Source organism: Populus trichocarpa, chromosome 8 (genome assembly GCF_000002775.5).
Source record: "Populus trichocarpa isolate Nisqually-1 chromosome 8, P.trichocarpa_v4.1, whole genome shotgun sequence".
Classification (NCBI taxonomy): domain Eukaryota; kingdom Viridiplantae; phylum Streptophyta; class Magnoliopsida; order Malpighiales; family Salicaceae; genus Populus; species Populus trichocarpa.
Window position 1 is genome coordinate 854933 of NC_037292.2, and position 14511 is coordinate 869443.

Below are 14511 nucleotides of genomic sequence, written 5' to 3' on the forward strand. Positions count from 1 at the left end.
TGAAAAACCCACAACAATTCTTGATGAATATTGCAATAAAAAAAACTAGAAATAACACAAGGTTTAACATGATCTGATAATTTTTATAGGAGTAAGGAGCTTTTATTTTATGTTATCGAAAATAAAAATACATAATATAAATTTGTAGTATATCTTAAACCACCCAAAAAATCTTAGCAATTAAAAAAATCTTAGCTTTTATTTTCACTATATCAAAATAGAATTATATGATATCAATCAATAGTAAAAATCTTATCTTACTAGCCACCTCTAAATCCTTCTCGATTGTCCAAAACAAAAGAAAGAAAAATCATTTTCTTTGTTATTTTCATGTGAAAAATTTGGAACCGGGCTGATGCAATTGAAAAGACGAAGAAAATTGTTCACCCAGCAAAGCCCAGTTTTAAAGCCTTCTTCTGACCTATTCAAATTCTCTCGCCCTTACCTAAAGAAAACATGTCTGGTCCACAAGAAAGAAGAAATGAAGAAACATCCCTTGCAAGAACATTAAAATATTTAGGACCATATGCAACAAGAGGAGATTCAATTACAATTTTATTGATTACAACAAACAGTCCTGTTCCGTAGCTAATTCTACCAAAAAACCTGATATAATAACTCAACAAGACCTTTTCCTCGAGGCCATCAAAGTATAAAGTTGCATTCTTTATTACAATTCTGCGCAAAAAATCGAGAACGTGTTAAAGGGACGGCCTGCCTTGAGCAAGTTACTGGATTGGGGTTAGAAACAGACACCTTAACATCAAATATGTTAATGAAAGTGTGCTCGAAGTGTGGTTTAATTCGTACTGCTTGCAAAGTGTTTGATGAAATGCCTGAGAGATGTGCGGTTTCATGGAATACGATGATTGGTACTTGTATACAGAACGGATAGGGGGGGGAGGGGCATTGATATTTTCTTGGGAATGCGAAGAGAAGGAAGCCCATGTAGTGAATTTACGTGTTGTTTTGTGTAGCCCATGTAGGAACTGCATTTCTTGATGTTTATGCAAAAAGTGGGTACTGCATTTCTGTGGGAACTGCATTTCTTGATGTTTATGCAAAAAGTGGGTTGATAGAGGAAGCGAGTTGTCTTTTGAAGGCAGTGTCTTTTTGTGTGGGTAATCAAAGCTTTGTGAGGAGGGCTTGGTGTTGTTTGCTAGAGGGCAGGAAATGGGGCTTGATACAATCAGTTTATGATATCAACTTTGGCAGCTTCGATTGAAGGCTGGCAGGTGCATGCTATTGTTTGTAGAACTGGTTTTGGTTCAAATAATTTATTTTCGCTTCCACACTTGTAGACATGTATGCCAAATGTGGTACCATAAAAGAGGCTTATGCTGTGTTTTGTGACATAGAAAGAATAGGATGTTGTCTTGTGGAATGAGATGATTTCTGAGTTTGCTAAACATGTTGCTCCTTGGAAGCGATGAATTTATTTGAGGAAATGCAGCAGATGGGTATGCACCGTGATGAAGTGCACTTATGCATGGTCGACAAGGGACGAAGCTATTTCAAACTTATGACAGGAGAGCACAATGTGTCACCAAATGTCCTTCACTATTCATGCATGGTTGATAGTCCATGAAGCTCATGAATTGATGAAGAGAATGCCATTTGTTGCTACTGCTTCAATGTGGGGATCGCATCTTGTCTCTTGCAGGATTCATGGGAATCTTGAATTAGCTGAGATTGCAGCGAAGAACCTTTTAGAGATGGAACCTTGACAACAGGGGAAACTATGTTTTGCTGGCAAACACTTATGCTGCTAGTAAAAACTGGGAGGAAGCTGCGAAAGCAAGGAAGTTTCTTAAAGAAATCGAGGTCATGAAGGAGAGGGGTCAAAGTTGGATTGAAATTAAGGACAAAGTTCACACTTTTATGGCCAGTAAGAGAACCCATCCTAGAATTACCGATATATATTTAGAGTTGGATAACTTGCTAGGAGAGATAATTAAACTGGGTAATAAAGCTGAAACTGACTGTGGCCTTCATGATCTTTAAGAGAGTTGAAAGCAAGAACCCTTGAACCACCATAAAGAGAAGCTTACATTTCGGCTGATGTACATGCTTCCCAGGGCACGTATGAGGATTATGAAAAGTCTCCGTATTTTTGTGGTGATTGCCATTCTTTTATGAAGCATGCTTCTAGCATTACTGGTCAGGAAATTATTGTCAGGGACACAAATAAGTTTCACCATTTCTGAAATGGATGCTGTTCTTGAGGGAGTTTTGGTGAGATGCTAGTTTACCTATTGACAGTCATGGCTTTCAGTATGTTATGGTTCTTGGGTGGTTTATCAACTGTGGTATTTGTATGCAAAATGTCAGGAGTTACAGTTTGAGTGATCGACACTTCATTCATCTGAATATCATGGTAACTTTTGCTCAAGCATACGGTAAACGGACTTGTCTCCAAACTTGACCGAAGAATATATTAAGCAGAGATGGAATCTCACCTTCTGAAATAGAATTTTAGCAGGCAGAGTGACTTCTGTAATAACACGGGAGATCTCCCAAGTTACAAGCTCATGGTAATCTAATGGTTTTCACATTTTAGTCTTGCTTGTGTATTTATTTATTTATCTCCCCTCTTTTGTTTTGTGTGGGAAGGAAGTCTTCCTAGTTTCTCTCATTTTCTAACTTCAGGGTGCTTTGCTAGGCTCTGAAGCTGTATATCCAGTAACATTCTGAAGCTCCGACAACTACATGGCCGCCGTAATGTGCTTGGAGCCAGGGATGGATGTGGAGAGATAACAAATTGGTGTGGTATATTCATATACTATCATACTCTTAAAGATGAAAATATATCGCTGTCAGTCAGAAAGAAAGAGGGAGGTTCTCTAAAACCATATTTTTGGGCATTTGGAATATGTTTATTAGTTCTATGCTTTCATTTGTCCCTGTTTTCAATCATTTTTTTGGGCATTTGGAATCGGAACACTTCTAAATTCTTAGGAATTCCCAACTAAAGATTTCCATCCATTTTAAGGTTTTCTATCTATATTTTCATTCAAATTACACATTAAAAAAAGTCATCATCTTTAAATTATTCTAATATAAATCCTCAATGAAAAATCAAAATAGCTTGGGTGTAAAATTAATAGAAAATATAATTTAGGTACAATTAAAATTGAGACTAACATGATAATCTGGGTATATATTTTAAGTTTTCTCTGAATAAAATCCAGTCATTTAATGTAAAAAAAAGGAGAAATACAATATTAATTTGTTTTAAGGGAACAAGTTCACTGGATTGCTAATAATGCATGCCTCTAGAATTTGATTTATATCTCAGTATCTGACAAAAGAACAACCACGCACATGTCTTGCGATAATATAAATCTGAAGAGAAAAATAAAAGAAAAAAGAGAGAGCTACCAATTGGTCATTTTAGCTTCATATCCTAATTGAATCATTTTTTTTTCCCGGTGTAGCGTATATTCTTTTTGTAGTTACACCAACTAAAGATTGAGAAAGAAAAGGAAAATAGCCATCTAGGTGGTGGTTAGTGATAAGAGTTTGGGATCAAGAGATTTGCTCTCTCTGTGATCTCAGGTTCGAGCCCTGTAGTTGAACATATGATGGTCACTGGAGGCTTACATGGTCGTTAACTTCAGAGTCCGTGAGACTAGTCGAGGTGCGCGCAAGCTGACCCGGACACCCACGTTAAACTAAAAAAAAAAAAGGAAAATATATAAACCCTGATGGGGTATAGCTCAATTGATCAGGTTCTAAATTTGCTTTCTAAAGATCACCAGTTCGAGTCTCATAAAACTCAGGGTAATATTGTTTGGAATTAGACTGTAAGATTAGATTTTATATCAATTAAAGCGAGATGGTTCGATTGAATATTTCCTTAATAAATTTTCTAGAATATGTAACTTTATAATTCTTAATATTAAAATATTTTTATATTTTTTTTAATATTAGAAATATATCTTAAAATTCTTGGTAATATCCATGTTACATGAACATCTTGATTGAAAGAAGAAGTGGATTGCAATCGTGGGTTCCCTTCATGGGTTTTATGCAAATAAAAAATGATGAAAAGTTAAATGTGCAGAAACAAAATCATTCAATAAAATGTAGAATTATTGTGTAAATATATTAACGTATATGCAGCTGACAAATAGAGCTGGAAAATTATAACTCAGAGCGTAATTTGATAAGGTTTTATGTTTCACCGAAAAAGATAATTAATTGACAAACCTGACTGGATAATACTAAAAAAATAAAATAAAAATACCATTTAAATAAAAATATTAACCTGGATGGTTTTGTGAGTGAGTTGACTTGATGACTGTGTGTTTTTCGAGTCAATCCTGAACTGAGTCTATAGTTACGAATAATATTATTTAGTACAAAAACCTTAAAGAAAAAAAATTGATGAATTAATTTTTCAACCTCCAGTAACAATTTTTTCTTCTCGTAAAAAACCACAAATTTTTATTTTTTACTGACCTGTGAAAATAAAAAAGAGAACGGATGAAGTAAAATCGCAAAAAAGAAGAAGTAATGGGCCTATGATCTCCACATATATCAGTCCGGCCCATGAAGCTATAAGATGAATATAAAACAGTGACAGGAGAAAAACCCTATCCCTTATATATGCACGCTCCCTTCTCCTCACCCCCCCATCAAGCAGCCGCTCCTCGCTCTCACCTGTGCTCTCCTCTTGAAGGTAACACTCACCCTCTTCTCTCCTGCTTCATGTCTTCATCTTGTGAGACAGAAAACTTTTGTATTATTTAGTTCAATGAAAAATTATTGTTTTTGTTGCTTTCGTGTGTATTTGATCTGTCTGGTTGCTAAGATGACGTGGGAAAGGGGGAGGGGGTTATTTGGCTTTTTTTTTTTTTCCTGTTTTGAATATTTAGTTTCTTAGCAATGGGAATGCAAAACTATTGTGATATTGCTCGTTTACAGATTTTTTGCAGTGATTGATTTGTTTGTTTCCTGAGAAAGTATGAGATTTGAATCGGTTTTATTGATTAGCTTACTGTTTTGAATGATTTAAAAAGTGATTTTAGATTTGTTTGAAAATGATTATAGTTTTGCTGCTGGAAATTGAAGTCTTGTGTTCGTTTCTGTAATTTTGATGTTTAGTGTACGCTGAATGTCGATTTTATTTCTGTTTTTTTGTCTTGTTAGAAGAGCTCTGTCGAACTAATATGACGTCATTAGGGGTTTGCAGCTCATTTGAAACAGAAAACAGGATTGTTTTTGTTCTGTTTCTATATATCTGCCATGACTTGAATTGGTTATCTATCGTATATGAGGAACTTATGTAGGAGTTTATCTCCTCGGCGAAATTTTTGGCTTTAAGATAATAGAATTGACTCTCCAAGCTGTCTTCTTGTAGCTCTATTGCATTTTGGTTCTCATGTTATCATGTATGAACTTAGAGTTGTTTTGTCTTGGGTCATTACCAACACAGTTTCTCATGTTTTGCTTGCGCGGTTCCTGAAAGGAAATGATGATCAGCATTACAGTTTCAGTTAATCTTACGTTTTCTTTGCAGCAGCAGCAGAAGCTTATCTGTGAAGATGGGTCGTGTTCGTACTAAGACAGTGAAGAAGTCCTCACGCCAGGTTATTGAGAGGTACTACTCTAAAATGACATTGGATTTCCACACCAACAAGAAGATTTTGGAAGAGGTTGCTATCATCCCCTCAAAGAGGCTCCGCAACAAGATTGCTGGGTTCTCTACCCATCTAATGAAGCGTATTCAGAAGGGACCAGTCCGTGGCATCTCACTGAAACTTCAAGAGGAAGAGCGCGAGCGTCGTATGGACTTTGTGCCTGAAGAGTCTGCCATTAAGATCCAAGAGATTAAAGTTGACAAAGAGACCATTGACATGCTTGCTGCCCTTGGTATGTCAGACTTTCCTGGGATTGTTGAAGTTGAACCTCAGCCTATGGTTCCTACACAGGGCTTTGGCAGAGGAGGTGGTGCTAGGAGGTACTAGAGTTAAATAACCTCATCGCGATGTTCAAGTGCGAGTGCCAGAACTTTAAATTTTGTGTCTGAATGTCTTTTATTTAGTGCTCACTTTCAGAGTTTTTATTTATATTATCCTCAATGGTATTGGTGCTTGATGTTTTAAACTGGAGAATTAGTTGATTTTGCTGTTAAAAGACTGATATTTTAGTTGATTCAATCCTGTCATCTAATACCTTTTTTGTCATGTGTTCAATCAATTACATGAACAACTTGAACTATAAATCATGTGTGATATCATAAGTCGGAAAAAAGTTGTATTGTTTTTTCTCCCATGGATTCGGCGAAGGACTGTAGCAAGCGCAGGCTGTATGGCCCTAGAACTCGTATGCCGTTTTTCACTGCAAGCTTGTGTTGCTGCTGTGAAAAATAATTTTTATAATATAAAATGAAAAATATTTTAAAAATTAACTACACTATAATCACATCTTTTTATGATGTTTCAGAAGGTAGCATCATCCTGCCTGGCATTAATGTCCTCAAGCAACTCTTCTTGTTAGATTTATCTCAACGTATTCAGTTCATCGTGAATGAGAATTGGCCCAAGGCTTCTGCCTTAGGTGAAAGGTTCCAAGGCAAATCCAACACCTCTATTTCTAGCCCATGTACAGGCCTGGTTCTAGCCCGTACGAAGAGAATAAGTACCCAAGGTTTCAAAAACTACCTTGTGTACCCACCATTTTCTGAGCCTCAACTCTCCACAGATAATGGATATTTTGCCTCTCTCCACCATCCCGCACTTTCCTCATTGCCCCCCTCCTTTCTCCTCCAACACCACCACCACCACAACCACCGCTTCCATTTCTTTCTCCCTCAAACCACCACCTCCACCGCCACCAGAACCCACCAATTCTTCCTCTATCCGCCGTCCCAAATCACTCAATCCCACCCCCGCCCCAACCCCCACCCCAACCCCCACCCCCGCCCCCACAACTCCTAAAATCCCCCAAAACCCACTCAAAACCCTCCTTAACCCCTCCAAACCCCAAATAACAAGCTCCAGTGCCACTAGCACCACCGACCCTCTTTCTCTCTCCACCAAACTCCGCCTCTCCAGCAAACTCTCTCACCCACCACCGCCGCCGCCGCCACTTGAAACCACTCGAACCCCAGAAGCTGAAACCCAAGAGACTCGAAAAGTAGAAAATGAAGCCCCCAAAACTGATTTCTGCCAAAAAGGGAAGATCTTTATTGGAAATTTACCAAACTGGATAAAAAAACACGAACTTTCTGAATTCTTTCGCCAATTCGGTCCTATAAAGAATGTAGTTTTGATAAATGGTCATAATGAGACTGAAAGGAATGCTGGTTTCGGGTTTATTATCTATGATGGTCCAACTGCAGAGAAGTCTGCAATGAAAGCTGAGGAATTTGATGGAATGGAGTTTCATGGGAGGGTTTTGACTGTGAAATTGGATGATGGGAGAAGATTGAAGGCGAAAGCAGAGGAAAGGAAGAATTGGGTTGATGGAGAGGATGGGGGTGACTATAGGTCTAAATGGCACGAAGAAAGAGAAGGGTCTACAAAGGCTTTTCGGAAGGTTTTAGACACGCAACCGGAGAATTGGCAGGCAGTTGTTAGTGCTTTCGAAAGGATTAAGAAGGTAAAAGGTTTCAGACACTCTTATTGTTAGACTTGTATTTAAGTTGATTAAGCAGAGAAAATGTGGACGACTTGTAAGATTCAGGTCGTCAACAGTAGGAAATGATGAATTCCATATTAATCTGTGTCTGGCCACATATATATATAGCCATGACTTGTGCAGATTATGGTAACCGTGGTCTAAGTGGATAATCGTTAACTTTTAAGGGGATGATTTGTGCGTAATGGCTTGATTCGTTATGCATATTGCTTCTAAATGATGGGAAAATGTTGCATGGTCATATCATGGGTGACCTTTTATATTTAAGAAGTTATGATAGCTCTTACTTAGTCATTAGCATTTTCCTCTCTTTTCCCATCATTTTATTAGCCTGCTAGAAGGGAGTTTGGATTAATGGTGGGTTACTATGCGAGGCGAGGGGATATGCATCGTGCACGACAAACTTTTGAGAGCATGCGAGCAAGGGGAATATATCCGAGTTCACATGTCTATACAAGGTAAAATCTTTGATAAAACATCACTAGTCTTGCTTATTTGTGATTTAAGTTGAATAACTTTTTTATGAGCTTCTTCATCTGTTAAAATACCGGTCATCCATCCAAATTGTCTTCAGTACATACATATTACGCAAGCAATGTGTCTGGTGGCAAATTCTGTTTTAGGAAGCAGTCCTTCTGAAAAATATTTTACTCCAAGTATAGCCTATCCAAACGAGATTGTAGGGCTTTCAGCTTTGAATTTCATACATTATTTATGTGTTTTTTCTTCATTCATTTGTTATTCATTTTTTGGGTAATTTGGCAATGTCTGTTGAAGGTTGCCTCCCAAATGTAATTTTTGTTCAATTAACAGGAACTTGGTTCCTCATAGTTTTAGAGGTTAATTGTTATGTAATTTAATTTTCTTCTATTGTCATTAAAGTTATTTATTTCATGCAGCCTTATTCACGCTTATGCAGTTGGTAGAGACATGGAAGAAGCACTGTCTTGTGTTAGGAAAATGAAGGAAGAGGGTGTTGAAATGAGCCTGGTGACATATAGTATAGTTGTTGGAGGATTTGCCAAAATTGGCAATGCTGAGTAAGTAAATATTACCTTTAGTACCTTTTCTTGAAGAACATATCTGTTTCATTAACTTTGCTTTTGGAGATTATCCTTTTGAAGCCTCTTTTTTTCCTCAATTTGTTGTTAAGCCTTTGGTTTTGTGTTTATTTTTCTTATTTGTGCAGTGGCTTATTCTTTAAACTAAAGTAACTGCAGGTTTTTATGACTTGATCAACATATAAAAGCTTTGATGATTTATGCTTTAAACTTTAGCAATTGCAACTTGTTCAGTTGTTCAAGTCTTGACTTTCTATATAGCAAAACATTGCAACTTTGGTTTTTGTTTCAGGAGTTCCTCTCCATGCTAATAATAACTTAAACGTTGATTTTGAAGAGCTGCAGAGCACTGGTTTAAGGAGGCCAAAGAGAGGCATACAAATTTGAATGCAATCATTTATGGGAGCATTATATATGCTTATTGGTCAGTATTATGTTTCAAATTCAAGTCTATATTGATTTCTTTTCATTACACACACACACACACACACACACACACTGATCACTTCAATATGCTGAACACTATATCATGTTGATGCTGAATAGTTCCCTGGCACTAAATGTGAGGTCAAATACATATACTTTAGCTTACAAGTTTGTATATATGTACTCATATAATAGTGATCATTTAGGGGCTGTTGTTTGGTGCATCATCAATTCTCCCACTGCCAAGTGCAATTATTGGGCTCCAAGTCTTTGGGGTGCCAACTTTATTAAATTATTGAAGGCTAGGACCATATCCAAGGATCCTGTATAGGTCGCATCATTTGTGGAAAAAACCTTTGGTACGTGTTAAATGGATCCTTGGAGGATATGCTTATTGAATTAGGTTGCATGATAAAATTTGTATCTGTTGATTCTGTTCATGTTGTCTACACATTATACTCTATAGTCTCTGTTAAAATCTTTTCCAAGTTTATGAGGTGCTTTCATAAACTCACAATATCTTCATTCATCCATCAATTACAGTCAGTCATGCAATATGGATCGAGCTGAATCTTTGGTGAGGGAGATGGAAGAAGAAGGTATAGATGCTCCTATTGACATATATCATACCATGATGAACGGTTACACTATGATTGGAAATGAAGAAAAATGCCTGATTGTATTCAAAAGGCTTAAGGTAACAAAACGATAATGTCGTAGAGCTTATTACATGCAAGGTGCTTATGTGTGTGCTTTAGTTTTGTAAATTTTGTTTGCATTGGAGATGTGTTCTGTGTCTTTTAGCTCCGTCGATCCCCCCCTCTTGCTCTCAAATGCCAAAATCATTTGAGGTTAGATAGAGCAATATGCATTTTTTGATAACATGTAATTGCAAAGCTTCACCTTTGCCTTTTATACTCTTTCATGAAGAATTTACTTGAGTTATATGATAATTCATATCTTATATCTTCCCTTCATGCTAAATCACTATATGCATGTTGTAGGAATGTGGATTTGCTCCTTCAGTGATTAGCTATGGATGTCTCATCAATATGTACACCAAGGTAAGCCTTTTGTCTTTTCACCTTTTCATTCTAAAATTTTTGTATCTTATTCTATTTTAAAGCTCCCATACTCACGAGCCTAGTGAAGCAACTTGACACCAGGAATGCTTGTGATTTAAGGAACGGACAGCCCTAGCTCAAGATGTTACTGTATAAACATTTTGGACAAAACTGTGTGGAGCTAAGCATGTCATTGCTCAAATCAAATTAATTCATAATTCGCTGCACAAGGATAATGTAAAACATAAATTGGAAGAATGAACTCAGATCCTGGTGTCCATGAAAAGTATAAAACTGTGATAAGTTAAAAAGAGATCTTTTAGATGCCTCCAATCATTTGTTTTGACCTTCTCTTGGAGTTGTGCCCTTGAAAGAGTGGGATACCTAGACACTGTCCTTTTCTGAGTGGACTAACAAAGGTGATCATGTTGGAGGATGGCAGGCGGATTTGCGTGTTGTGAGGGCTTATGGCTTTAGTGCTAAGAAAACTGGGATCCAGTCCAGAGAATTGGGCATCAGGTTGTTTTCCAGAAACATAATATTTCTTTGTTTGAGTATCCTAGAAGAATGACCATTAAGGAGGATGCAGTGGAATTTGTTTGTTGTTAAGGCCTGTGACTTTAGTGCTAAGAATGCTGGGATCCAGTTCATTTTAAGTGGAATCTTCCGAAAGTTTGGCATCAAAATGTCCTTCCTGCAATCCAATTTGAGTTTCAGAAAGATTGAGTTCATGAGGATTTTGACCATTCATGTTATGTTGTGCTCTTCTGTTCAGACTTTTTGAATCCTTATGCTTTATGGAAGTACGCAGTGTGCCCATCTTCATTTTTATTCAATGAATATTTCTGTTTGAATTCTGTATTTTGTTGGATGTATAGTTTTTCCTTACTCATGCTTTGTATTCAAGTTGGTATCTCTAGTCTTCTTTTTAATTGATGATCAAACATTACATTCAAACCTCCTTTTCAGATAGGTAAAGTTTCTAAAGCCCTGGAGGTTAGCAAAATGATGGAATCAGCTGGCATAAAGCATAACATGAAGACGTATTCCATGTTGATCAATGGGTTCTTGAAGTTAAAGGATTGGACCAATGCATTTACAGTTTTTGAAGATGTTATCGAAGATGGTTTGAAACCTGATGTGGTTCTCTATAATAACATTATCAAAGCATTCTGTGGAATGGGAAATATGGATCGTGCCATCCATATGGTGAAGGAAATGCAGAAGAAAAGACATCGGCCTACTTCACGTACATTTATGCCCATTATACATGGATTTGCAAGAGCTGGGGAAATGAGGAGGGCCCTAGAAATTTTTGATATGATGAGGCGGAGTGGGTGCATTCCAACTGTGCACACCTTCAATGCTTTGGTTCTCGGCCTTGTTGAGAAGCGTCAGGTAAACTATGCATATGATATAACTTAGTTTTGGAACCTGGACATACCAGATTCAAATTTTGATAAATAGACTAGTTTGTGAAAAAACCTTTTTGTAGATGTCATGATGTGTACTGTATAAGTATTTTAGCATGGCCTTTTTTTCAATGTTGCTGATTTGTTAGGAAAGCAGTCATTGTCTGTAATATTCATGGAAGTTTCTCAAAGACTTCCTAAATATGTGTAACTTTTCCTTCACCTTAGGGTACATATAAAATTTCAAAGATGTGCTTGCATGAACAACACTGTAAATAGTAATTTACTATATCTATTTGTGCAAGTGACTCTTACACCCCCATGTACTTGGTTGAAAAATTTAACCTCTTTTCCAGTTTAGTGAACCATTGTTCCCTTCATATCCCTCAGTTATGTGATCAACTTAAGTCACTTCTTGAGATGCTTAGTGAAGTTCCATTTTGGTACATGTGTATCAGCAGTTATGAAAATTGAATTATGTTTATCCGTTTATGAATGCTGTCTTCTGATATTAATGATTCACTTTGCCTTTTCACTAATTCGTTTCTATCTGCACTGGAAGCTTATATTCAGCAATGTATTATCTTCTTGTTTGACACAAACATGTTCATCTTGAGTATCTTGCAGATGGAGAAGGCTGTTGAAATATTGGATGAGATGGCATTGGCAGGTGTAAGTCCAGATGAACACACATACACGACAATCATGAATGGTTATGCAGCATTAGGTGATACTGGAAAGGCCTTCGAGTATTTTACCAAATTAAGAAATGAAGGACTAGAACTTGATGTGTTTACATATGAGGCATTGCTCAAGGCATGTTGCAAGTCAGGCAGGATGCAAAGTGCTTTAGCAGTTACAAGAGAAATGAGTGCTCAAAATATCCCAAGAAACACCTTTGTCTATAACATATTAATCGATGGGTATGAATTACTGTCTATAACTCATGAATTTGTGTTTTAAGAGAACTTCCAGTCTCTTAAATATCATTGCAATTAATGTGTTCTCAAAATCTACTCTGATCTCCTCTGTTTCCTTGGTTTGATATGTTATCAGCATTTATTTCCAATATCTTGATTCAATTGTTTTTCTGATGTAGATGGGCTCGAAGAGGTGATGTTTGGGAGGCTGCTGACCTTATGCAGCAAATGAAGCAAGAAGGGGTTCAACCTGATATTCATACATATACATCCTTTATAAATGCTTGTTGCAAGGCTGGAGACATGCTGGTATGCTTTGCTGATCAGTAACTAGTCCTTTGTTTTCAATGTTGTTAGTAAAGGGCACACTCAATGCATTCTGAACTTGAATGGTGATAACAAGCATTGCATTCTAAATTGCTGGAGCCCTTGTATAGACAATCTGATCAACACGAGTTCATAGGATTTCATCTAGTTTAGTGAAAATTAATTTTAACTTTTTTTCTTTGAAGTTAAAGCATTGCTTAGACTTAAACAGAAGAAAATTTCAGTTAGGTGTTAATTCAGCAATTTGGTCCCTCATATTTTACTTAGTTTTGTAATATAGGATGAATTTTTGCTTTCTAGTCTTGGATGGCGATATGTGTTTAAGACCCTGGCACTGGAAGTTTTTGTTTCAGTTTCTCATTTTCCAACTGGCATAATAATATCAGGTGCAACTTTTGCTTTTAAACAAAACCAGGAAACAAAATGCTTAAATCAATTCATTTCTGTCTAAAATTTTAAATGCTTAAGCTTTATTTTTTTTTTTCTGTGCTGTTCCTAATTTGATTTGAGCAAACAATATTTTTCAGAGAGCAACAAAAACAATACAAGAAATGGAGGCTTTAGGAGTGAAGCCAAATGTGAAAACCTACACCACATTGATTCATGGGTGGGCATGTGCTTCTCTTCCAGAGAAAGCATTGCGCTGCTTTGAAGAGATGAAGTTGGCTGGATTAAAGCCTGATAAAGCTGTGTACCATTGCTTAATGACATCATTGTTGTCAAGGGCTACTGTTGCTGAAGCATACATTTACTCTGGGATTCTGTCCATTTGCAGAGAAATGATAGAATCTGAGTTGACTGTAGATATGGGGACTGCAGTTTACTGGTCCAAATGTTTACGCAAAATCGAAGGAACGGGAGGAGAGCTCACAGAAGCTTTACAGAAGACCTTCCCTCCAGATTGGAATGCGCATCACTCTCCCTCTCCCGAGGCAAACTACGAATCAGGTATTGAATCAGATATTGATGATGAACCCAGCAATGATGGTGATAATAACATGTTTTTGGCTGGTGTGAATGATGGAGATAGCGAAGATGACATCGATGATCATGATGAGAACAAGGATTTCAAACAGAGATTATGGGTTTAAACCAGTTTCAGAGTCAAAAGCTGTATGGCACTCAAATGAGTGAACCAAGCTAATGAAAATGCACCATTCACATATGGTCATCCTTCAGTAAACTTCAAACTTGTGATCATTTTGATCATCCTGTATGTGATACATCTCAAAATATTTTCTACGTTCTCTTAGTCACAGGACTAAAATTATGCTTCATGCATTTATGGCGTTGAGAATTCTCAACTAGGCACAAGGTTCATCTAACTTCAAACTGACTTCATTTTGACTCCTTTCAGTGAGACTAAACCAAAGTTAAATAATGAAAGACATCAACATTACTTGTTACAAAAAATTAAAGCAATGAAGACATATGAGAGTATAACTTTTGACGTGATTGCTATCCGCTGAGTGAGGGATGCTTTCCAATAATAACACAGGAAGAAAAGAATACAAATCTTGATTTTTGCCCAAGACTCTCACTGCCAGGATTGCACCCACACGACGAACCATCAAATCAAGTTGAAATTTCTTCATCATCATCAAGCCAACGTTCCTGCATGTCGATGGATATGAACTCTATTGACAGTAGTGAC

At 36.9% G+C, this 14511-nt stretch overlaps 2 protein-coding genes and 1 long non-coding RNA gene across 4 annotated transcripts; all 3 read left to right on the plus strand.

Annotated features, from left to right (window-relative positions):
- Positions 1-286: 286 nt before the first annotated feature.
- Positions 287-2985, plus strand: LOC127905624 (uncharacterized). Its single transcript, XR_008059818.1, has 2 exons — positions 287-2534; positions 2663-2985. It is a non-coding gene; the product is annotated as an uncharacterized LOC127905624 (long non-coding RNA).
- Positions 2986-4570: 1585 nt separating this feature from the next.
- LOC7486888 (40S ribosomal protein S17-4) lies at positions 4571-6164 on the plus strand. 2 transcript variants are annotated; one of them, XM_024606846.2, is made up of 2 exons: positions 4571-4684; positions 5525-6164. In XM_024606846.2, the coding sequence occupies exon 2, from the start codon at positions 5550-5552 to the stop codon at positions 5970-5972; it is 423 nt and encodes a 140-aa protein (XP_024462614.1). In that variant the 5' UTR covers positions 4571-4684; positions 5525-5549; the 3' UTR covers positions 5973-6164. The 2 variants fall into 2 exon arrangements, with proteins under 2 accessions (XP_024462614.1, XP_002310992.1); XM_002310956.4 differs by having other exon boundaries at positions 5528-6164.
- A 420-nt stretch (positions 6165-6584) lies between these two features.
- On the plus strand, positions 6585-14109 carry LOC7486889 (pentatricopeptide repeat-containing protein At5g04810, chloroplastic). Its single transcript, XM_024606845.2, has 10 exons — positions 6585-7608; positions 7978-8105; positions 8547-8687; positions 9046-9132; positions 9678-9831; positions 10139-10198; positions 11168-11596; positions 12238-12533; positions 12710-12839; positions 13385-14109. The coding sequence occupies exons 1-10, from the start codon at positions 6712-6714 to the stop codon at positions 13946-13948; spliced, it is 2886 nt and encodes a 961-aa protein (XP_024462613.2). The 5' UTR covers positions 6585-6711; the 3' UTR covers positions 13949-14109.
- Positions 14110-14511: the final 402 nt, after the last annotated feature.